Here is a 26,063-nt window from a genome sequence, read left to right as displayed (position 1 = left end):
CACCGACCTTAGTGTCATCCGCAAATTTACTAACCCACCCTTCTACACCCTCTTCCAGGTCATTTATAAAAATGACAAACAGCAGTGGCCCCAAAACAGATCCTTGCGGTACACCACTAGTAACTAAACTCCAGGATGAACATTTACCATCAACCACCACCCTCTGTCTTCTTTCAGCTAGCCAATTTCTGATCCAAAGCTCTAAATCACCTTCAACCCCATACTTCCGTATTTTCTGCAATAGCCTACCGTGGGGAACCTTATCAAACGCCTTACTGAAATCCATATACACCACATCCACTGCTTTACCCTCATCCACCTGTTTGGTCACCTTCTCGAAAAACTCAATAAGGTTTGTGAGGCACGACCTACCCTTCACAAAACCGTGCTGACTATCGCTAATGAACTTATTCTTTTCAAGATGATTATAAATCCTGTCTCTTATAACCTTTTCCAACATTTTACCCACAACCGAAGTAAGGCTCACAGGTCTATAATTACCAGGGCTGTCTCTACTCCCCTTCTTGAACAAGGGGACATTTGCTATCCTCCAGTCTTCCGGCACTATTCCTGTCGACAATGATGACAAGGACAAAGGCTCTGCAATCTCCTCCCTCGCTTCCCAGAGAATCCTAGGATAAATCCCATCTGGCCCAGGGGACTTATCTATTTTCACACTTTCCAAAATTGCTAACACCTCCTCCTTGTGAACCTCAATCCCATCTAGCCTAGTAGTCTGAATCTCAGTACTCTCCTCGATAACATTTTCTTTCTCTACTGTAAATACTGACGAAAAATATTCATTTAACGCCTCCCCTATCTCCTCTGATTCCACACACAACTTCCCACTACTATCCTTGATTGGCCCTAATCTAACTCTAGTCATTCTTTTATTCCTGATATACCTATAGAAAGCCTTAGGGTTTTCCCTGATTCTATCCGCCAATGACTTCTCGTGTCCTCTCCTTGCACCTCTTAGCTCTCCCTTTAGATCCTTCCTGGCTAGCTTGTAACTCTCAAGCGCCCTAACTGAGCCTTCACGTCTCATCCTAACATAAGCCTTCTTCTTCCTCTTGACAAGCGCTTCAACCTCTTTAGTAAACCACGGCTCCCTCGCTCGACAACTTCCTCCCTGCCTGACAGGTACATACTTATCAACGACACGCAGTAGCTGATCCTTGAATAAGCTCCACATTTCGATTGTTCCCATCCCCTGCAGTTTCCTTCCCCATCCTACGCATCCTAAATCTTGCCTAATCGCATCATAATTTCCTTTCCCCAATGAGGATGAGGATGTAGATATGGAATTTAGAGAGAGAGAGATTGTGAGGTTCTTGAGCAAATTGTCATAGGGAGTGACAAGGTATTGGAGGTTTTGGAAGGCTTAAAAGTGGACAAATCTCCAGGTCCAGACGATTTGTGTCCCAGGATGCTGTGGGAGGCGAGGGTGGAGATTGCAGGGGCTCTGACCCTAATTTTTAATTCCTCTCTGGCCACGGGGGAGGTGCCAGAGGACTGGAGAACAGCTAATGTGGTCCCACTATTTAAGAAAGGTTGTAGAGATAAGCCGGGGAACTATAGACCAGTGAGTCTCACATTAGTGGTAGGGAAACTATTGGAGAAAATTCTGAAGGAGAGAATCTATCACCACTTGGAGAGGCAAAATTTGATTAGGAATAGTCAGCATGGCTTTGTCAGAGGGATGTCATGCCTAACAAATTTGATTAAATTTTTTGAGCATGTGACCAGGTGTGCAGATGAGGGTAGTGCTGTTGATGTAGTTTACATGGATTTCAGCAAAGCCTTTGACAAGGTCCCACATGGGAGACTCATCAAGAAAGCAAATGCACATGGGATACAAGGTAACTTGATAAGGTGGATTCAAAATTGGCTTAGCTGTAGGACACAGAATGATGACAGATGGCTGTTTTAGTGACTGGAAGCCAGTGTCCAGTGGCGTACCACAGGGATCTGTGCTGGGTCCCCTATTGTTTGTCATTTATATAAACGACATAGATGACTATGTGGGGGGTAGTATCAGTAAGTGTGCGGATGACACAAAGATTGGCCGAGTGGTTAACAGTGAGGTTGAGTGTCTTAGGTTACAGGAAGATATAGACGGGATGGTCAAATGGGCAGATGGAATTTAACACTGAAAAGTGTGAGGTGATACACTTTGGAAGGAGTAATGTGACAAGGAAGTATTCAATGAATGGCCTGACACTGGGAAGTTCCGAGGAACAAAGGGACCTTGTCGTGTTTGTCCATAGATCTCTGAAGGCAGAAGGGCAGGTTAATAGGGTGGTGAAAAAGGCATATGGGACACTTGCCTTTATCAATCAAGGCATAGATTACAAAAGCAGGGAGGTCATGTTGGAGTTGTACAGAACTTTGGTAAGGCCACAGCTGGAGTACTGTGTGCAATTCTGGTCGCCACATTATAGGAAGGAAGTGATTGCATTGGAGGGGGTGCAGAGGCGATTCACCAGGATGTTGCCTGGGATGGAACATTGAAGCTATGAAGAGAGGTTGGATAGGCTTGGGTTGTTTTCACTGGAGCAGAGAAGACTGAGGGGTGACCTGATCGAGGTGTACAAGATTATGAGGGGCATGGACAGGGTGGATAGGGAGCAGCTGTTCCCCTTAGTTGAAGGGTCAGTTACGAGGGGTCACAAGTTTAAGATGAGGGGCGGGAGGTTTAAGGGGGATTTGAGGAAGAGCTTTTTTACCCAGAGGGTGGTGACGATCTGGAATGCCCTGCCTGGGAGGGTGGTAGAGGCAGGTTGCCTCACATCCTTTAAAAAGTATCTGGATGAGCACTTGGCACGTCATAACATTCAAAGCTATGGGCCAAGTGCTCGCAAATGGGATTAGGTAGACAGGTCAGGTGCCTTTAATGCATCGGTGCAGACTCGATGGGCCGAAGGGCCTCTTCTGCACTGTATTATTCTGTGATTCTGTGATTCTGTAAATGAGCAAGGGAAAAGGGAGTACACAGTCATAATTAATGTATTATTCTGTGATCTGCATCGCTGTCTCCAAGAGACCCACCGATACAGTCATCTACCTCTTCAAACTAAAATCCTCAGGACCACTGAATTCAGCTAGAATACAGTCAAATCACCAAACGCCACAGACTGTATACCCCTTTTTTTGTATGGACTCTAACTCAACCAATCTACCTTTCCCCACTCTAACCTATTTGTGTGTGTAAACCGCTAGTATGTGCGAGTGCGCGAAAGCTGGCGCATAATTTATTTTCATAAGTTCAGTTAAGGTACAATAAAGTTAACCTCATTCTTTGTTAAACTCAAGAAAACCTGTCCAAATGATTACTTACTATAATCATAACAATTGGTCAGTATATCCACTTTCAAAAAGAATTAAACATGTTGTGGTCAAACAGGAAGAGGGAAAAAAGGGAAGCTCTTCGACCCCGCCTCACCTGATTAACAGCTGTAAAGTGCTTTGGGTTGTTCTGAGGTCTTGAAAGATGCTATATATATGCAAGTCTTTCTTTCATCTAATTCTTTGATACAGATTTTAAACAGCGGAGGGACAAGCACTATTCCTTGCAGCAATCTAATAGTTGCACCCTGCCCCCTAAAAATGACCCATTTATTCCTATTCTGTTTTCTGCCCATTAACCAATCCTCAATCCATGCTAATATTACTCCAACCTCATAAGCCCTAATTTTGTAACAACCCCTTATGCGGCAACTAATCAAATGCCTTCTGTAAATCTAGATATACTACATCCACTGATTCCACCACCCCGATCAACCCTACTTGCTAAACCCTCAAACCTAAAAACTGCATTGAATCTGCCTAACCACTGTGATTTTCCAAGTGCCCTATTACCATGCCCTTAATAGTTGTAGGAAAAATACTAGAATCTCATGTCAAACCGACTGGCCTGTAATTCCCCATAGAGTAAAAGAGTAAGCTCACGAGGAACATAAAAAGTGACCGTAAAAGTCTCTATAGGTATGTGAAGAGAAAAAGATTGGTGAAGACAAATGTAGGTCGCTTACAGTCAGAAACAGGGGAATTTATTATGGGGAACAAAGAAATGGCTGACCAACTAAATGCATACTTTGGTTCTGTCTTCACAAAGGACACAAATATCATACCAGAAATGTTGGGGAACACAGGGTTTAGTGAGGGAGGAACTGAAGGAAATCAGTATTGGTAGAGAAATGGTGTTGGGGAAATTGTTTGGATTGAAGGCTGATAAATCCCCAGGGCCTGATAATCTACTTCCCAGAGTATTTAAGGAAGTGGCTCTAAAAATAGTGGATGCATTGGTGGTCATCTTGCAAGATTCTATAGACTCTGGAACAGTTCCTAAAGATTGGAGGGTAGCTAATGTAACCCCACTATTTAAAAAGGGAGGTAGAGAGAAAGCAGGGAATTATAGACCAGTCAGCCTGACGTCAGTAGTGGAGAAAATTCTAGAGTCCATTATCAAAGATTTTATAGCTGAGCACCTGAAAAACAGTGGTTGAATTGGACAGAGTCAGCATGGATTAACGAAAGGGAAATCATGCTTGACAATTCTACTAGAATTCTTCAAGGATGTAACTAGTAGAGTTGATGAGGGGGTTTATGGTTTATTTGGACTTTCAGAATGCTTTCGACTAAGTCCCACGTAAGAGATTAGCATGTAAAATTAAAGCGCATGGGACTAGGGGTAGTGTATTGCGATAGAAAATTGGTTGGCAGACAGTAAACGAAGAGTCGGAATAAACGGATCCTTTTCCGAATGGCAGGCAGTGACTAGTTGGGTACCGCGGGGATCGGTGCTAGGACCCCAGCTATTCACAATATATATATTAATGATTTAGATGGGGGAACTAAATGTAATATCTCCAAATATGCAGATGACACAAAACTGGGTGGGAGAGTGAGTCGAGAAGAGGATGCAGAGGGGCTTCAGGGTGATTCGGACAAGTTGAGTGAGTGGGCAAATGCAGTATAATGTGGATAAATGTGAGGTTATCCACTTTGGTGGCAAAAACAGGAAGGCAGATTATCTGAACGGCTATAAACTGAGGGGGGAATATGCAACGAGACCTGGGTGTTCTCGTACACCAGTTGCTGAAGGCAAGCATGCAGGTGCAACAGGCGGTAAAAAAGGCAAATAGTATGTTGGCCTTCATAACGAGAGGATTTGAGGGATGTCCTGCTGCAATTATACAGGGCCTTGGTGAGGCCACACCTGGAATATTGTGTGCAGTTTTGGTCTCCTTATCTGAGGAAGGATATTCTTGCTATAGAGGGAGTGCAGCTAAAGTTTACCAGACTGATTCCTGGGATGGCGGGACTGACGTATGAGGAGAGATTGAGTCGGTTAGGATTATGTTCGCTGGAGTTCAGAAGAGTGAGGGAGGATCTCACAGAAACTTATAAAATTCTAACAGGACTTGTCAGGGTAGATGCAGGAAGGATGTTCCCAATGATGGATGAGTCCAGAACCAGGGGTCATAATCTAAGGATAAAGGGTAAACCTTTCAGAATGGAGATGAGGAGAAATTTCTTCACCCAGAGAGTGGTGAGCCTGTGGAATTCACTACCACAGAAAGCAGTTGAGGCCAAAACACTATGTTGTCAAGAAGGAGTTAGATATAGCTCTTGGGGCGAAAGGGATCAAAGGATATGGGGGGAAAGCAGGAACAGGTTACTGAGTTGGACCAGCCATGATCATAGTGAATGGCAGAACAGGTTCAAAGGCTGAATGGCCTACTCCTGCTCCTGTTTTCTATGTTTCTCCCTCCTTTCTTGAACAGTGGGGTTACATTTGCTCCCTTCCAATTCGTAGGGATTATTCTGGCATCTTGGGAATTCTGGAAGATCAAAGGCAAAATGCATCCACCATCTCTGCAGCTACCTAGGAGGTAGCTGCAATCAGGTACAGCGGATTTGTCAACTGTTCGTCTTTATTAATTTCTCCGTGTTTTTCCATTACTAATATTAATGTAAGTTCTTTACACTCATTAGACCCTTGGATCCCCACAATTTCCAGTATGTTCTTTATGTCTTCTACTTTGAACAAATGCAAAATATCTGTTTACCGTCTCTCTCATTTCTATATTCCCCATCAGTTTTCCTGTCTCTGCCTCTAAAGTATCCATATTTAAGTCCACTAATCACTTCCTTTTTACATACTTGTAATTGCGCTCACAATCTATTTTCATACTTCTTGCTAGATCACTCATTCAATTTTCTCCCTCTTCAATTCTTGGGTCATACTTGGCTGATTTTTAAAAGCCTCCTAATCTTCAAGTTTACTACTCTTTTTGGCAACATTGTCATTCTATTTTAATCTAACACTATAGAGACATATAAGATAATCAGAGGGTTAGATAGGGTGGATAATGAGAGTCTTTTTCCTCGGATGGTGATGGCAAACACGAGGGGACATAGCTTTAAGTTGAGGGGTGATAGATATAGGACAGATGTTAGAGGTGGTTTCTTTACTCAGAGTAGTAGGGGCGTGGAACGCCCTGCCTGCAACAGTAGTAGACTCGCCAACTTTAAGGGCATTTAAGTGGTCATTGGATAGACATATGGATGAAAATGGAATAGTGTAGGTCAGATGGTTTCACAGGTCGGCGCAACATCGAGGGCCGGAGGGCCTGTACTGTGCTGTAATGTTCTAATTCTAATTCTGACTTCTCTAGTTAGCCAGGGCTGTATGATTTTTCTAGTAGAATGTTATTCCTCAAGGGAATGTATATTCATTGAAAATTACAAATTTCATACATGTTAGTCATTGCTTGTGTCATTTTTATTTCAATCTCCTTGCCAGCTTGCCCCCATATCTCAGATTGCCTCATCCAAGTCATTAGTATCGAATGTAAAGTGGCGACCCAAGTGATGATCCTTGCGGTACCCTACTAGTTACAGCCTACCAGCCCGAAAACAGCCTGTTATTCCTACTCAATTTTCAGTCAATTTACCAACCTTCAATCCATGCTAATATATTACTCGCAATCCCATTAGTCCCAAGTGTTTAACAACCTTGAGTGGCATCTTATCAAATGTTTTTTGGGGAATCTAAATATACTACATCCACTGGTTTCCCCCTTCTCTATCCTAGTTACATCTTGTGAAAAATTCAGATTTGTCAAACTCGATTTTCTTTCCATAAATCTATGTTGAGTCTGCTTAATCATATGATGTCCTAAGTGCCCCGTTACCACATTCCCAAAAACAGATTCTAGCATTTTACCTGCTACTGATGTTAGGCTAACTGGCCTATAGTTCCCCATTTTCTCTCTTCCTCCTTTCTTAAATAGAGGGGTTATGTTTGCTACCTTCTAATCTTTGGGACCTGTTCCAGAATCTCAGAAATTCTGGAATTTCAAAGTCAATGCATCTACTATCTCTGCAGCTAATTCCTTTTAAACCCTAGCAGCCAGGTCGATCAGTGCAAGGACCACTGCTATTTTTTTACTATATATAAATGAATTGGATCTTGGAATGCAGAAAAGAAATTCAAAATCTACCAATGACACCAAACCTGGAGGACTGCCAGTGACGATGATACAAACCACCTGCAATGTAACAACTGGCAGATGGAATTTAATACTGACAAGTGAGAGGCGATGCATTTTGGCAGATGGGATAGGGTAAGGCAATAGAGACTTAATGGCACAGTTCTAAAGAGTGCGCAGGAACAGAGGAACCTGGGGGTGCATGTGCATCGATGTTTGAAGGGGGCAGGACATATTGACAGTGTGGTTAGCAAAGCATATGGGATCTTGGACTTCACAAGTAGAAGCATTGATTACAAAAGCAGGCAAGTTATACTGAACCTTTATAAAGCTCTGGTTAGGCCCCAACTAGAGTACTGTACCCATTTCTGGTCACCACACTTTAGAAAGGATTTGAGGGTCCTTGAGAGGGTGCACAGGAGATTTACCAGAATGGTTTCAGAAATGGAGGATTTTAGTTACAAGGTTAAGTTGGAAAAGCTGGGGCTGTTCTCTCTGGAGCAAAGGAGATTGAGAGGACATTTGATAAATGTGTGCAAGATTATGATAGGCTTAGTTAAGTTAGAGAAGGAAAAAGTGTTCCCATTAACTGATGGTACAAGGACTAGGGGACCCAGATTGAAGGTTTCGGTCAAGAGATACAGGGCAATGCGAGCAAGAACTTTTTCTTTTTTATAAACGCAACAAGTGGTAATGACCTGGAACACACTGTCCACCAGGGTCATGCAAGTGGAGACAATGATTTAAAAAGGAAATTGGATGGGCATTTGGAAGAAAATAAACTTACACGAATACGGGGATGGAGAGTGGAACTGAGTGGATTGCTCCGCAGAGATCCTGCATAGATCTGATGGGCCGAATTGTCTATGCCATTAAGGACTCTGACTCCTTTTGAGAAACATTATAAGCCTCCTCCTTTGATCTGATTTTGTCTTTAACTCCTCTTGTTTGCCACAGTTGGACTATTTTTTCTGTGGGGTTTTTGTGCATTTAAAGGAATGTATATTTCTTGCAAATTATATATTCATTCTTTAAATGCTAGTCATTGCTTGTCTACTGTCACATCTTTTAATGTAGTTTCCCAATCTACCTTAGCTCCTCATACCTACACGGTTAGTTTTGTTTGGATTTAGTTTCAGATTTAACACAGTCACTTTCACACTCAGTACAACATTCTATCAGCCTCTTAACAATAAGGATATCAATTAACTTTCTCACTGCACAATACTAGATCCAAATAGCTTGTTTCAATTGGTTCCTCAACACAATGATCTAGAAAACAATTCATATCCATTCCATGAAAGTATCCTCCACATTATTACTGCCAATTCTGTTTGCCCTGTCTATATGAAGATTAAACTCCCCCATGATTATTGCATTACCCTTATTACATGTGCAATTTTATGATTTATACACTGCCCGACACAACCTTTGGGGAAGTAGATTCAAAGGTGGCTTTCAAAAGGGGGAATTGGATAAGCACTTTTAAAAAAATTCATTCATGGGATGTGGGCGTCGCTGGCCAGGCCAGCATTTATTGCCCATCCCTAATTGCCTTTGAGAAGGTGGTGGTGAGCTGCCTTCTGGAACCGCTGCAGTCCGTGTGGAGTAGATGCACCCACAGTGCTGTTCGGAAGGGAGTTCCAGGATTTTGACACAGCGACAGTGAAGGAACGGCGATATAGTTCCAAGTCAGGATGGTGTGTGACTTGGACGGGAATTGGCAGGTGGTGTTCCCATGCATTTGCTGCCCTTGTCCTTCTAGCTGATTGAGGTTGCAGGTTTGGAAGGTGCTGTCTAAGGAGCTTTGGTGCGTTGCTGCAGTGCATCTTGTAAATGGTACACACTGCTACCACTGTGCGTCAGTGGTGGAGGGAATGAATGTTTGTAGATGGGATGCCAATCAAGCGGGCTTTGTCCTGGATGGTGTCGAGCTTCTTGAGTGTTGTTGGAGCTGCACCCATCCAGGCAAGTGGAGAGTATTCCATCACACTCCTGACTTGCGACTTGTAGATGGTGGACAGGCTTTGGGCAGTCAGGAGGTGAGTTACTTGCCGCAGAATTCCTAGCCTCTGACCTGCTCTTGTAACCACGGTATTTATATGGCTACTCCAGTTCAATTTCTGCTCAGTGGTAGACCCTACGATGTTGATAGTAGGGGATTCAGCAATGGTAATGCCATTGAATGTCATGGGGAGATGGTTCGATTCTCTTGTTGGAGATGGTTATTGCCTGGCACTTGTGTGGCACGAATGTTACTTGCCACTTATCAGCCCAAGCCTGGATATTGTCCAAGTCTTGCTGCATTTCTACACGGACTGCTTCAGTATCTGAGGAGTCATGAATGGTGAACATTGTGCAATCATCAGCTGACATCCCCGCTTCCTTCCTTCAATCATAAGATCGGTCGGAAGAGGAGAATTTTGCAGGGCACCAGGGAAAGTGTGGGGGAATGGGACTGAGTTGCTCTTGCAAAGAGCTGACGAAGATGTGACAGGCCAAATCATCTTTTGTGTTGTAACCATTCTATGATTTTAAAAACAACTCCCAACGTTTTCTGCTCTTCGATATTTCTTAGCTCCACCCAAACTAATTCCACTTGATTTCGAGTTATAAACCTTTCTCTTGTTACAACCAGGTAAGAAAAGGTGTCTAGGGGACTTTCTCAGCCTTCACTTGGTCTTGGTTTTAATTTTAAACACACCCATGTTTTGAGCACTCCCCTGGTGAATCCTTATTCACCGCTTTCCAATTATAAGGCACAGAAATGAGCACAGCCAAGCTTTCGTAGGTTTAAAGAAAAGTGAAATTTATTAAAACAAACTCTAATTTGGTTAACACCTACGGATACACACCACGCCCCACACTAGCATGTATACGCGATACACACATGCAAATAGAGACAGAAAAGAGAAGAAAAATAAAGTGGAGAGGTTTGAGGCAATATCAGAAGAGTTTCTTGTTGCTGTGTTTCGAGCTCACTGTAGTCCTTGCTTTTCTTTGGGGCCCAGTATTCTTAAATCATGTTCACTGTCGGAGACTGTTCTCTCTTGGGGCTCCAGTGTCTTCAATGGATTCCAAATAAAGGCCTGCTACCCGACCCGAAGGGACTGAACGACGTGTCGGGTTTCGGTCAGGTCAAGTTGCACTTCCGGGTCCAGCATTCGGGCTCAGATCAGACAAGCTCTATCACAGGTAAGTGGCTCCACTGTTAGTTTAATTTTCGGACTAGAAAGGGTTTTTTTTTTTAAAAAAAATGTTTTTTAAGCTTGTGCAGATCAGCAAGAAAGTGAAAAACAGAAGGTTAGTTCACTGATGGTTGGGTCGGGCGTGAGAAAAAAATGGCAGGACTCGGGCAGGGTCAGATGTGGTTCTGTCAGTCTCGGGTCAGGTTTTTTTTTTTTGCAGACCTGAGCAGGCCTTTAATTCTAAAGCTGGTGAGAAAGATGAGCATACAGGAGAGGGGTGGCAGCAAGCCAGCCATGAGAGGCCTTTTCCAGTCCAGGAGCAAACAGCTTTCTGAGTTTTAAAACTCTGTGGCAAGTTCAAATTCAGAAAACTCCAACAGCCAGTTAGTTATGTGACTAAACTGGTCCGACCACACATGTGTGTATATATTCGGCCATCTTATCAGTTAACCTGAAATGCTAGCTTCTCCACCTTCAATGTCTGGCAATCAAAAGTCCATTGTGGAGTAAATTGGAGCAGAGAGTGGTCCCTTTTTCCTTTCCAAGTACTGCCTGTTACAATGCAAATATCTTTCCAGTCAAGTGTCTAGTTTTTTTTTTTAAAAAACAAGTTCTTTCTTTACTCCAGTAACAGCTTAAAAATCAATGTTCATGTGACAAAATTAATGTGTCTTCTTCTTGGTAGGTGTCTTTTTCCCATCCCCCTTTTCCATTTTGTGTTTCTCTTCTAAATGAGAATTATCCTGGAATATTTGGTTCCCAACCGTGGTCACTTTTCAACCAGATCTCTGCAATGGCTACTAGATCAAACCTATTAATATCAGTGTTATAAATTCATCTAATTTGTTACAAATGCTGCATGCAGATATAGTGCCTTTAGTTTCGACTTTTTTTCTAATTTTCCCAATGTCATTTTAGCAATACCCTATTAAGTTTGTGACTGTTCCATCCTGACCCACTCTACTTTTTTTAAAGCCAAAAACACTGCTTTGCTCTAGAGCATGGACATTTCTATAGCTGCTTTTGAATTTATCCATTCTTGAAACCTCCCCCCACATCCGCCCTCCTGTCCTGATTTTGTACTAACAGCGTCCAATTATTTTTGCCTCAAGTGCTTTGAAAACATTTTATGTTAAAAGTAACAATAAGTATGCCATTCTTTCTGCTTGGAGGGTCTGGCAAAATCATTAATGGCTCCTTGCAATTCTGCATAACAACAACCTAGCAAGAGTCAGAAACGAAAACATGCCACAGCAAAGTTTAAGGCTGAGATGTCTTATACACAACTCAAATAGATCAAGCCTTTACATGGCACCAATAAATGCATGTATAAGTTTCCATGTTAAAACTGCTTTCTATAAACACTGTTAGAACAGACAGGATGAACTACTGCCAGCAAGCTTTTGTTTTATCATTTTATCAATTTTCAATTTTTACCTCGTGATGCTCACAGATTTGCAATTTTTAATCAGTTATTAATTCATTCATTCTCCAAGTTGTACAGGAAGTTAAAATTAAAGTTTTCTCCATCTATCACTAAGAATATTCAACATTCCAAGTCACCTTGAAAACCAAGGCATCTTGGTAGCTAATCTGAAACTGAAAGCAACTGTAAATCAAAAGGTTACTCTTCAAAGGTGGCTTGCTCTTCCAAATAAAATGTAAAGAAAGTACTGAGAGAGAGAGAGAGTCCCACAATCCTCAGACGCTCCTTCAAATTTAATATTTGTAAAACAATTACCTAGGTTTAAGAAGTGCGGTAGCAAGGACCATACATATCAAGTGAGTGACTTTTTTTTAAAAAAAGGGAAAGGATTGAGTTAAAACACAAATCTTCTTTACATATTTCTGCATCAACTATCCCTTCTGAACTTTGAATAGCGCTAACATCTGCACAACAGTAGTTCAGACAGCATTTTAATTTCACTTTTGTTCTTTACAGAAGAGCTTTGTTGCACAAAACTTGTTACACAACTTTGTGTAACATTTCCCCACAGTGCCATGTTGCAAAAGCATGTCCGAATATTCCAGAATGCATACTCTTTCTTAATTTGGTAGGGTGTCCAGCTAATTAGATGACAATTCAAATTTGTTGATTAGACTGAATATTTCCTGCAAAGTAACTCATCTATACAGAATTCACTTCCATCTTTGTCCAAATATGCAATTGCTAATCTCATAAGGAAAATGATCCATATATAGCTACACTAACTGCTGTCCATGATCACTCAATTAAACAATGTAACAATTTCTGTGGTGTCTCATTTAGATTGGTTTGAAAGTATGTTTTGATTGTTAATGGTGTACTTTGCAATTTCAGATGTTCCCAAACCACGAATTATGTTAAAAAAAAGGAGTAGCTCTAAAAGGTACTTGCGGCAAAAATATGGGAACATATTATGCACTTGCTGATTTTGGGACTAATTTCCCAATACAACTTATAATGCTAACTCAAAGTGCAAGTTTGAAACCTATGGTTTTACTGGTAATAGGCATGTGCTACCCTATTTCAATTTCCAGGAAACCTAAATATGGAACTTAATAGGGACCATGTATGGAGTTGATGTCATACACAGCCAAGATGAATAAAAAAGAGCAAAATATGGCAGATGCTGGATATCTGAAATATAAACAAAGTGCTGGAAATACTCAGGACAGGCAGCATCAGTGCAGATGAATATAAAGATTTTGGCAATTAGTCAAGGGCTAGAAATAAAAAAAAAAGTTTTTGAAAAAGTACTTTAAAGCAAAACTTGCTTCCACTTCAGTCTCTCTAAAAGCTGCAATTACCCCCTTTTGGATGAAGGAATTTCTGAGATAGTAATCAAGTATCTCTCTGGAGAAGCACATTTAAGAAATAGTTTCTATTTAAACATACTTCAGGAAAACATTTTATATCATTTGTGATCTAAACATTTCTTTCTTTTGGGCCTCCTTATCTCGAGAGACAATGGATACGCGTCTGGAGGTGGTCAGTGGTTTGTGAAGCAGCGCCTGGAGTGGCTATAAAGGCCAATTTTAGAGTGACAGGCTCTTCCACAGATGCTGCAGAGAAATTTGTTTGTCGGGGCTGTTGCACAGTTGGCTCTCCCCTTGCGCCTCTGTCTTTTTTCCTGCCAACTACTAAGTCTCTTCGACTCACCACATTTTAGCCCTGTCTTTATGGCTGCCCGAACATTACAATACTTCAAATTACACTAATTCAGCACACATAAAATAACTGTCTAAAAACTTCACACAACTCATGTAGTTTTTTTCACTCCTCTATCCTTGTAACTAAGAACACAGCCTGTTCCTTATCCTACAATTTAAAGACTTACTTCTCCTTTCCTTCTCCAGCAACTGCAACCTTTTGGTTATCTCCAGACCAACAAATATCTTTGATTATTCCTGCAAAGGGCTGGTACTCATACTTGAGTAAGTGTTCCTTCTGGGTAGTATCCCAAATACGAATTTTTCCAGAAATATCTGTCATGATACAAAAAGATTGCATTAGGAGATGTGTAGCACACCAAACAAAAAAGCACAGAAAACTCTCAATACTGGTGGATTAGTCAGTAATCTTAGAGAGAAAAGTCTATCAGATTGATTTTCATTCAACATAATCCCCCATAAAAAATTATGCTCAGTTTAAGCACCAAAAAACAAGCCAGGTTTCCACTTGACAGCTGGGTCGGCACAACGGGACAGGCATTCAAATTTAGACCAATAGTAATCCTGGGTCACAATGGCCTTAAAATTCAGAGTTATATGTGGCGAGGAGATTATGCTCAACCTGCAACTAACATTCATTTTCAGAAAAGAATTGGGACTTGTTCATCCAGATTTCCCAAAAAACACATGGGCCCCAATGGAAGGTTACAAGTTTGCAGTTATTTATGCTCAAATGCTACAGCAACTTCAGACAAGAGCAGATGTGCAGTTATAGGAACAGCAGCAGGCCATCCACCCCTTTGAGCCTGTTCAGCCAATAGCTGATCTGCAACCCAACTCCATATGCCTGCCTTTACCCTATATCCCTCAATATTTTAGATAACAGAAGTCTATCAATCTCAGATTTTAAAAAAAATTACAATTGATCTAGCATCAATTGCCACTTTTAAAAAAAATTCATTCATGGGATGTGGGCGTCACTGGCTATGCCAGCGTTTATTGCCCATCCCTAATTGCCCTTGAGAAGGTGGTGGTGAGCTGCCTTCTTAAACCACTGTAGTCCATGTGAGGTAGGTACACCCACAGTACTGTTAGGAAGGGAGTTCCAGGATTTTGACCCAACGACAGTGATATAGTTCCAAGTCAGGATGGTGTGTGACTTGGATGGGAACTTGCAGGTGATGTTCCCATACATTTGCTGCTCGTCCTTCTAGTTGGTAGAAGTAGCGGGTTTGGAAGGAGCTGTCTAAGGAGCCTTGGTGCGTTGCTGCAGTGCATCTTGTAGATGGTACACACTGCTGCCACTGTGCGTCAATGTTGGAGTAAGTGAATGTTTGTGGATGGTGTGCCAATCAAGCGGGCTTTGTACTGGATGGTGTCGAGCTTCTTGAGTGTTGTTGGAGCTGCACCCATCCAGGCAAGTGGAGAGTATTCCATTACACTCCTGACTTGTGCCTTGTAGATGGTGGACAGGCTTTGGGGAGTCAGGAGGTGAGTTACTCGCCGCAGAATTCCTAGCCTCTGACTTGCTCTTGTAGCCACAGTATTTATATGGCTATTGCTGTTCAGTTTTTGGTCAACGATAGCCCCTACGATGTTGATAGTGGGGGATTCAGCGATGGTAATGCCATTTAATGTCAAGGGGAGATGGACAGATTCTCTCTTGCTGGAGATGGTCATTGCCTGGCATTTGTGTGGCGCAAATGTTACTTGCCACTTATCAGCCCAAGCCTGGATATTGTCCAGGTCTTGCTGCATTTCTACATGGACTGCTTAAGTATTTGAGGAGTCGCGAATGCTGCTGAACATCATACAATCATCAGCGAACATCCCCACTTCTGACCTTATCATTGAATAAAGGTCATTAATGAAGCAGCTGAAGATGGTTGGGCCTAGGACACTACCCTGAGGAACTCCTGCAATGATGTCCTGGAGCTCAGATGATTGACCTCCAACAACCACAGCCATCTTCCTTGGCGCTAGGTATGACTCCAACCAGCAGAGTGTTTTCCCCGATTCCCATTGACTCCCGTTTTGCTAGGGCTCCTTGATGCCATACTCGGTCAAATGCTGCCTTGATGTCAAGGACAGTCACTCTCACCTCACCTAGAGTTCAGCTCTTTTGTCAATGTTTGAACCAAGGCTGTAATGAGGTCAGGAGCTGAGTGGCCCTGGCAGAATCCAAACTGAGCATCACTGAGCAGGTTATTGCTAAGCAAGTGCTGCTTGATTGCACTGCTGATGACACCTTCTGTCACTTTACAGATGATTGACAGTAGACTTTTGGGGCAGTAATTGGCCAGGTTGGACTTCTTGTGCTTTGTGTGTACAGGACATACCTGGGCAATTTTCCACATTGCCGGGTAGATGCCAGTGTTGTAGCTATACTGGAACAGCTTGGCTAGGGAGCGGCAAGTTCTGGAGCACAGGTCTTCAGGACTATTGCCGGAATATTGTCAGGACCCACATCCTTTGCAGCATCCAGCGCCTTCAGTTGTTTCTTGATATCATGCAGAGTGAATCGAATTGGCTCAAGCCTGGCATCTGTAATGCTGGGGACTTCAGGAGGGGGCTGAGATGGATCATCAACTCGGCATTTCTGGTTAAAGATTGTTGCAAATGCTACAGCCTTATCTTTCGCACTGATGTGCTGAGCTCCCCCATCATTGAGGATGGGGATATTTGTGGAGCCACCTCCTCCGGGTAGTTGTTTAATTGTCCACCACCATTCACGACTGGATGTAGCAGGACTGCAGAGCTTAGATCTGATCGTTGGTTATGGGATCGCTTAGCTCTGTCTATTGCATGCTGCTTATGCAGTTTGACATGCAAGTAGCCCTGGGTTGTAGCTTCACCAGGTTGACACCTCATTTTGAGGTATGCCTGGTGCTGCTCCTGGCATGCCCTCCTGCACTCTTCATTGAACCAGGATTGGTCTCCTGGCTTGATGGTAATGGTAGAGTGGGGGATCTCCCGGGCCATGAGGTTACAGATTGTGGTTGAGTACAATTCTGCTGCTGCTGATGGCCCACAGCACCTCATGGATTTTTTTTTTTCCAAAATATACTTTATTCATAAAAATCTGTAAAAATTACATTGCCAAACAGTTTCCAAACAGCACGAAAAAATACAAACATTGCAAAAGAGATCAGTTTCTTTCAATAATGTCATGAGTTTCTTCCCAACCCTTCCGTTTCACAATTGTCATGTCAATTACAGTTTTACATTTACAGCAATTGAGAATATTAACGATACAGTTCGAGGGGTTCCAGCCCCTCAGTCCAGCTTGGTGGGGGAACCTTACACTGTGGTCTTTCCCCGTTGAGCCTTTGCTGCGGCTGCCCCAAGCTTTAGTGCGTCCCTCAGCACGTAGTCCTGGACCTTGGAATGTGCCAGTCTGCAACATTCGGTGGTGGACAACTCTTTGCGCTGGAAGACCAGCAAGTTTCGGGCAGACCAAAGGGCGTCTTTCACCGAATTGATAGTCCTCCAGCAGCAGTTGATGTTTGTCTCGGTGTGCGTCCCTGGGAACAGCCCGTAGAGCACAGACTCCTGTGTTACAGAGCTGCTTGGGATGAACCTTGACAAAAACCACTGCATCTCTTTCCACACCTGCTTTGCAAAGGCACATTCCAGGAGGAGGTGGGCGACCGTCTCTTCCCCACCACAGCCAACGCGGGGGCACTGTGCGGAGGGGGCGAGACTTCGGGTGTGCATGAAGGATCTGACGGGGAGGGCCCTTCTCACCACCAGCCAAGCTACGTCTTGGTGCTTGTTTGAAAGTTCTGGTGATGAGGCATTCCGCCAAATGACTTTGACGGTCTGCTCGGGGAACCATCCGACAGGATCCACCGTTTCCTTTTCCCGTAGGGCCTTGAGGACATTCCGTGCAGACCACTGCCTGATGGACCGGTGGTCAAAGGTGTTTTTCCGCAGAAACTGCTCCACGAAGGATAGGTGGTACGGCGCCGCCCAACTGTATGGTGCGTTCCGCGGCAATGTGACCAGGCCCATCCTTCGCAACACCGGGGACAGATAGAACCTCAGCACGTAGTGACACTTGGAGTTTGCGTACTGGGGATCTACACATAGCTTGATGCAGCCGCACACGAAGGTGGTCATGGATGCCCAGTTTTGCATTGCTAGATCTGTTTGAAATCTATTCCATTTAGCACAGTGATAGTACCACACAACACAATAGACAGTATCCTCAATGTGAAGGCGGGACTTCGTCTCCACAAGGACTGTGTGGTGGTCACTCCTACCAATACAGTCATGGACAGAAGCATCTGCAGCAGACAGATTGCTGAGGACAAGGTCAAGTATGTTTTTCCCTCGTGTTTGTTCCCCCACCACCTGTTGCAGACCCAGTCTGGCAGCTATGTCCTTTTGTACTCGGCCAGCAGTGGTGCTACCGAGCCACTCTTGGTGATGGACATTGAAGTCCCCCACCCAGAGTACATTTTGTGCCCTTGCCATCCTCAGTGCTTCCTCCAAGTGGTGTTCAACATGGAAGAGTACGGAGTCATCAGCTGAGGGAGGGCTGTAGGTGGTCATCAGTAGGAGACAAGGAGAGGCGAGGCTATGGAGGGATTTGAAAACAAGAATGAGAATTTTAAAATCAAGACTTTGCTTGACCAGGAGCCAATGTAGGTCAGTAAGCACAGGGGTGATGGGTGAACAGGACTTGGTGTGACACAGGCCGCAGAGTTTTGGATTTATGGAGGGTCAAATGTGGTAGAGTATGTTGGAATAGTCACGTCTAGAGGTAACAAATGCATGAATGAGGGTTTTAGATGAGCCACAACAGAGGCAAAGTCAAGCAATGTTAGAGATGTAAAGAGGCAGTCTTAGCCATGGCGTGAATGTGGTCAGATGATCATCTCTGGGACATCAAGGTTGTGAACAGACTAGGCTTAATCAAAGACTGTTGCAAGGAAAGGGGCAGAGACAATAGCGAGGGAATGGAGTTTGGAGTGGGGGCTGAAAACAATGGCTTCAGCCTTGCCAATATTCAATTCGAGGAAATTTCTGCTCATCCATTACTGGATGTCAGCTAAGCAGTCTGATAGTTAAGGAATAGTGGAGGAGTTAAGAGAAGTGAAGAGGTAAAGCTGGGTGGCATCAGCATACATGCGCAAACTAACACTACTTTCAGATGATGTCACTGAGAGGCAGCATGTAGATGAGAAATAGGAGGTGGCCAAGGATAAATCCTTGGGGAAACACCAGAGCTAATGGTGTGGGAGCAGGAAGAGAAGCCATTGCAAGTGATTCTCTGTCTACTATTAGACAGATAAGAATGGAACCAGGTGAGAGCAGTACCACCCAGCTGGCTGAGAGCAGAAAAGCTTTAGAGGAGGATGGCGTGGTCAGTTGTATCCAAGGCTGCAGATTGGTCGAGAAGGAGGAGGGGAGTAAGTTTATTTTTGTCACAGTCACGTAGGATGTAATTTGTGACTTTGAGAAGAGCTGTTTTGATACTGTGGCAGGGACAGAAACCTGACTGCAGGGATTCAAACATGGAGTTCCGGGAAAAATGGGAACAGATTTGGAAGACGACACGTGTTCAAAGACTTCGGAGAGGAAAGGGAGATTAGAGATGGGATGGTACAATAGGTAGGGTGGGAAAAAAGATGGATCTGAGCTCTTGAATTATGGCTCCAATTTACTGAAAGATTTCTATCTACTTTGTAATTAAAAGCAACTTTTTTTTTAAAAAATGATTAGACCTAGCAAGCATGACCATGTTTTTTATGACAGCGTAAAATAATTCAGTACTTTACATTTACTTTGAATGCTCAAGAACAAAGATTTGATTTCAAGATCTTGAAGCACCATTCCCATTGAGTTGAAGAACCATTTTTAAGTGAGGTGCTTTGATTTATCACACAAAATTTAATTTGTTTAGAGACAGAGAGATGCATGCAGAATAGATGACCGCAGCAGTCTCACAAAATAAGGAATAGTGATAAAATGGAGATAGCAGAACAGGGCAAGAATACTTAATATACATTTGCTTCCTTCTGTGAACGGTATCAGAGCAGGTCATATCAATTTTTCCACCCTGGCACCCAAAATATATAGCATTTCTTTTTAAATTAAACAAAAGCATGAGTCAAGGTTTCTCCATTAGCTCTGTTCGAATGCCACACCTGCAAAGCCCAAAGTACATAATGTTAAATAATAAGAAACATTGTGCTACATTCAATCAGGAAATAAAATCTTTGTGTCACAAAGAATTAGTTTTGCAATTAAATCTTAAAGCAGAGCATTATTTGACATTATACAACAGTATCAGACCTCCTAATTTTCTGTTGTCTCTCTGAAAAACATTGCTCCAGACAAATGAACTAAGCATTAACTATGACAAACAAGACTATTTTAAACACTGGTCAAATGAATGTTTATCACGAGGAATCAAGGAACAATGGGATGATAAAAAGATAGCTAAACAATATAATTTTTGGTTATGAACTGTTCTTTTCATTTGAAGAATCATCAAGGCAAGCTCCAACATTAAAAATACTACTATTCCTAAGAACTGACTGACCCCATTTACAAATGGTAAATACATTCTAAATACAGTACACGAAAGAAAGCCTGACTGCATCATGCAATGAACAGTGCAATCACAATTTTAAGTACAGTTCAACTGACCTACCTCCTGAAGCTATGTAAAATCCACTAGGTGCATACTGAGCAACCTGAACTTGGTGAGCGTGCTCAGTGTATACATCAGCAATTTCTGGATACTGAAACAAGAAAAAGTTTTCATACATTCTGAATTTTTACAAATGCTTACTTGCAAATTAAACAAGTAAAAAAAATATGCATTACAGCAATGTTCCTTATGATGACACTTTTGTTATTGGTGTAAAGAAAGTTGATTCCTTTAGGATCACCTCCAAGGATCTTTGCAACACCTCTTTCCACTTGAGGGAGGCTGGCAAACACTTTGCCTGTTGAGAAATAAGGAAAGTAACTGAGAAAGGCACAACATCTTAAAATTGTTCCAAGAATTTGTCAAAATAGAAGTAAATTTTGCACGTCAATCCTTTACTAGATCTGAAATTACAATCTCAATTTTTAATGATTTTTTGGCAAATACATTTGGGAAAATGATATTCTTAATTTATTCCACAGGATATCAAGGTCTTCACCACAGATCAGAAAGAAAATGTTTACACAAGCTAGCGTGAGGATAAGTCTTTTAAATAACTTAGCTGCATAATTACACAACCACATAGAGCAGGTAAATCCCCTGTACTGTGACCAACCATCATTTTTGAACTTTTATAATATAAATTCATTCGCTGGATATTTCTTTCCATTAGTTGGTGTTGAAATTCAGCTCATTTCAAAACCCTGCATTCAAATGCTTTGAGACCTTCATGGCTTGTGAAAAAATTATGTAATAACAGTAGTAGTGTCACAAAAACTATTAACATGCCATCAGTTTGGTTCATTCGATATCACTGTCTCCTGTGGCTCAGAATATTGTGGGTTTGAGCTCATTACCTATGCTGATAATGAAGGAATGCTACCTGGTCACAGATGCCATCCTTCAGACAAAATGTTAAACTAAGGTCCTATTTGCTTCTGAAACATCCTGCTTGAAGAAACGAGGAGTTCTCCGAACCTCCTTGGTAACATCCCTCCTCCAACCAATACCACAAAAACAGGTTATTAGTATCTCCACAATTTGAAAGAGGTTAGTTCAAAATGGCTATTCACTACATAAAAAGTTCCTGCAGCTCACTGCATGAAGCACTGTAATACTGACATAAGCCATTGTACAAATGGAAGCATCTAAATTTCCTGTTGATTTATTTAACAGTTCTAGAGTTATGCAATCTCATTTCATGGTTCGGTGATAGTATTCTTGCCTCTCGAGTCAGAAGCTCCTGGATTCAGGGCCCACTCCAAAAATTTGAGCACATAATCTAAACTGATATTTCAGAGCAGAAATTAGGGGGTACTACTGAGTTTAACATCCCATCTGCCTTCTCAAATGAATGTAAAATATCCCATGGCATGATCCGAAGAGGAGCAAGGAGTTCTCCCAAACACCCAACAACAGATTATCTGGTCATTTCTTTCATCACCATTTGAAACAGCACATCTGCAAATTGGCAGCCACATTTCCTACATTGATAAACACACTTCAAAAGTATTAACTGGTGGTAAAATGTTTTGGGACATCTCCTCAGGTCATGAAAGGCACTATACAGACGCAAGCCTAAAATTAAGTAAAACCAAAAGGTTGGGCATGCAAAATATTTAGAACATTTATCCACTTGAAGTGGAAAGGCCTCTGATAGTTATGTAAGAAAATATGTACATCCCTCCAAAATTGGCTTATGGCTGGCGAGAGCCTTTAAACTTTTTAAAATGCATGAATGAAGTTTGGTTACTGGCTCATTACTGTGGTTATAAGGGAACAATTTGAGGTGACAAATTAAGATCATAAAGTGAATACTAACTTGCTATTCGTCCCCCACCCCACAGTGTTTTGTTACTTACATACTAATCAAGTGTGATGATGAAAGACAGCTGTTTAGTATCCCCTGTAGTTGCAGTTACCCAACATGAATGAGATGATACAATATTTGGAAAGGAAATCCAACAACTGTATGTTCAGTCAAATCCCTTTCTTATTGGAAACAGCTTTTCACTTATTGATTCATCGGGTTGGCCATTAAGCTGAGAGTATTCCTACTGAGGTATAATTACCACACAAATGTTAGGTTTCATGCATATACCTGTACTCCAGTTACTGAGTGTGTAGACGAAGGAAGTGCAAGATTGTGGTATGTTTGGACTTTCAAAAATCATTTGATAAAGACTTCACCCTTGTGAAGATCAGGGTTATGGTATAAAAGGCTAAGTGGCATGGATACAGTACTGGCTGAAAAAGATACAAGAGTAAAAAGAATGTTTCTTATATTGGCTAGGCTTGGCCAGTGGTGAATCCAGAGATTTGGGTTAGAACTTCCTGTTCTTCAAACACAAACTACTTGAAATGTGCATAAAGACTAATGACAAAATTTACTTCTAGAATATCAAATCAGACAGCTAGACATACTGAAAAAAAATGAAGGACAGGTTAGAAGACAGTAAGATGTGGTAAATGCAGTCCATTGTTGATAGTGATTTTAAAAAATGCCCTAAACAGTAACACTTGAAATACAGAATACAGATGTTGCACATCTACAACAGAGTTATCAGCATTGCAATAGCTAAACAAAGTTTAATAAAAAAAAAATCTCAGGATGTGGATAACACTTAAGACTGCATATACTCCCCCTCTCCAGTTGCTGAGTTAATGAACTGCCTCCTTGAACCTGTAGTCCACGGAAGTTCAGGTTACAGCAATGAAGAAAGCAATATATGCCTAAGTTAGGATACTGCATTTTTTTTTTATATATTAAAAAGTGACAAATGTGCATTGTGTTAAGGTATTAAGGTATATGGGGCAAAAGTCAATAATATGGAGTTAGGTCACAGATCAGCCATGATCTCATTAAGTGGTAGAACTGGCTCCAAGGGCTAAATGGCTTAGTTCTGTTCCTATGTTGATGTGATACATTATTTATATTCTTCTTTTGGGCCTCCTTATCTCGAGAGACAATGGATACGCGCCTGGAGGTGGTCAGTGGTTTGTGAAGCAGCGCCTGGAGTGGCTATAAAGGCCAATTCTGGAGTGACAGGCTCTTCCACAGGTGCTGCAGAGAAATTTGTTTGTTGGGGCTGTTGCACAGTTGGCTCTCCCCTTGCGCCTCTGTCTTTTTTCCTGCCAACTACTAAGTCTCTTCGACTCGCCACAATTTAGCCCTGTCTTTATGGCTGCCCGCCAGCTCTGGCGAATGCTGGCAACTGACTCCCACGACTTGTGATCAATGTCACACGATTTCATGTCGCGTTTGCAGACGTCTTTATAACGGAGACATGGACGGCCGGTGGGTCTGATACCAGTGGCGAGCTCGCTGTACAATGTGTCTTTGGGGATCCTGCCATCTTCCATGCGGCTCACATGGCCAAGCCATCTCAAGCGCCGCTGACTCAGTAGTGTGTATAAGCTGGGGATGTTGGCCGCTTCAAGGACTTCTGTGTTGGAGATATAGTCCTGCCACCTGATGCCAAGTATTCTCCGAAGGCAGCGAAGATGGAATGAATTGAGACGTCGCTCTTGGCTGGCATACGTTGTCCAGGCCTCGCTGCCGTAGAGCAAGGTACTGAGGACACAGGCCTGATACACTCGGACTTTTGTGTTCCGTGTCAGTGCGCCATTTTCCCACACTCTCTTGGCCAGTCTGAACATAGCAGTGGAAGCCTTACCCATGCGCTTGTTCATTTCTGCATCTAGAGACAGGTTACTGGTGATAGTTGAGCCTAGGTAGGTGAACTCTTGAACCATTTCCAGAGCGTGGTCGCCAATATTGATGGATGGAGCATTTCTGACATCCTGCCCCATGATGTTCGTTTTCTTGAGGCTGATGGTTAGGCCAAATTCATTGCAGGCAGACGCAATACATTGCATAAAAGTTGTATCAGCAATAATTTTCAAAGTAAAATTATCACTGATGACATCTGCAGCAAAATAGCTTGTATTATATTAAATATTCCTTACAAAAGAGCTGAAAATACGAAGACACTTCTACACCAACTACATTTTCCCCAAGTGTTCCCATTCCTTACACAAAAGTTCATATTACAAACAGGGTCTTAAGTTTCCGCATTTGGAGACACACCAGATATTGCGTAGGACCAGAAGTGATGCTTTACGTAGATGAATTGTAGTCGAAAAACATTTTAACACAGTGTTACCTTTTCGATAATTACAAACAGAAGTGACGGAAGCGATGGGTACAAGGTAACTATTAGCAAAAGGAAACAAAATTCAATAGTTTGAAACATTTTCTGGGGTGGTTTTACTCAAAAGGAATAGTTCCTGAATTAGGTCACCGAGTACCGAAAAAGTTTAGTATTCAAGTGTACTTCTACTGGAAATCTATCATACTTAAAAAATAAAGATAAAACTCAAGCTTTCAAAAACGAAGACAGTACGGAGAAAATACGCATATAAAAAAAAAACTAGGTGGCTCCACTGCACGAACTTTAATCTGCAGGAGGGTGGGGATGAGAAGTGATTGCAAAATTATTTACCGAATTAATCACTAAAATATGTAACTACTCTGGGTAGATGTGCCCTTCACCAAATACACTGCAGATTGTAAGAACCAATGCATAAACGAGAAGAGGACACTTGTTAACCTCCCTAATCCCACTTTACTGAATTTGCTGACCAATCCAAAAGATACGCCCTTTTGGTTACTCAGGAATGAGCAAAAACTCTGCGGTAGCTGGAATGCAACGACCAAGTTTGAACCAGTTTAAAACAGAGGGAGGGGGGGATGAAAAAGGGAAAGGAGGAGATGAAAAAGGGGAAGCCCGCAGAGAGCGAGCAACGGGCGAGGCTTCAGCTCCGCACTTTTCTCTCTCCTCGGAGCCCCAGGCCCAACACCCGGACATGGGCCAGGGCAGCCTCACTCCCGCTCTCGCCTACCTGAAAGCTCCACTATTCAGATCCACTGCTCCAGAGACAAACCCCGGGCCAGTTACCGTCCCCATGCAAGCACTTACTCAGTTCGTAAGGCATCGCCGCTGACTGATCCACACACAACAGGCGCCGGCACACACAGGACAGCAAGGGACAGGGCAGCGGCTGCCAGTGCTCACTCCGTTCAAACACTCAACACAACCGCCCCGGTCACGGATTCTGCAAATTCACAGACAGGGCGGAGGCAGAGAGAGAGTGAAGACAGCAACCCGGAAACAGGCGCTCGCTCGCTCACTGCCTCGCCGCTTTGACCAAATATAGTCAAAGCCGCTCAAGCGGCGGCGGCTCTGAGCCCGATCACCAACCTCCGCCTCCTCCATGCTCTGACGTCCCACCAGTGACATCACCGCGCACCGCTGTCACGGCCACGCTTCGGGGGAGCTCGCGCTTAGTTGGCGAGGGGCTGATGGAGAGAGGGGTGGGGGTATTGGGGAGGGGCTGATGGAGAGAGGGGTGGGGGTATTGGGGAGGGGCTGATGGCGAGAGGGGTGGGGGTATTGGGGAGGGGCTGATGGAGAGAGGGGTGGGGGTATTGGGGAGGGGCTGATGGCGAGAGGGGTGGGGGTATTGGGGAGGGGCTGATGGAGTGGGGGGTGGGGC

The 26,063-nt window shown here is 42.9% G+C and overlaps 1 protein-coding gene across 1 annotated transcript in view; it reads right to left on the bottom strand.

The window, feature by feature from the left end:
• wdr1 (WD repeat domain 1) overlaps positions 1-25,781 on the bottom strand; it is a 78,176-nt gene extending 52,395 nt beyond the window's left edge. Inside the window, exons 1-4 of the mRNA XM_068038069.1 lie at positions 25,487-25,781; positions 20,681-20,802; positions 20,505-20,595; positions 14,008-14,155 (exon numbers count right to left, since the gene is read on the bottom strand). Of these exons, the coding sequence (XP_067894170.1) occupies positions 14,008-14,155; positions 20,505-20,595; positions 20,681-20,802; positions 25,487-25,502 (377 nt within the window). The 5' untranslated portion in view covers positions 25,503-25,781. The remainder of the gene's footprint in view (positions 1-14,007; positions 14,156-20,504; positions 20,596-20,680; positions 20,803-25,486) is intronic.
• Between the last annotated feature and the right edge of the window lie 282 nt (positions 25,782-26,063).

Source organism: Heterodontus francisci, chromosome 1 (genome assembly GCF_036365525.1).
Source record: "Heterodontus francisci isolate sHetFra1 chromosome 1, sHetFra1.hap1, whole genome shotgun sequence".
NCBI classification, from domain to species: Eukaryota; Metazoa; Chordata; class Chondrichthyes; order Heterodontiformes; family Heterodontidae; genus Heterodontus; species Heterodontus francisci.
Note: the sequence above shows the minus strand (reverse complement) of the source record. Positions and strands in the feature narration are given on the sequence as shown.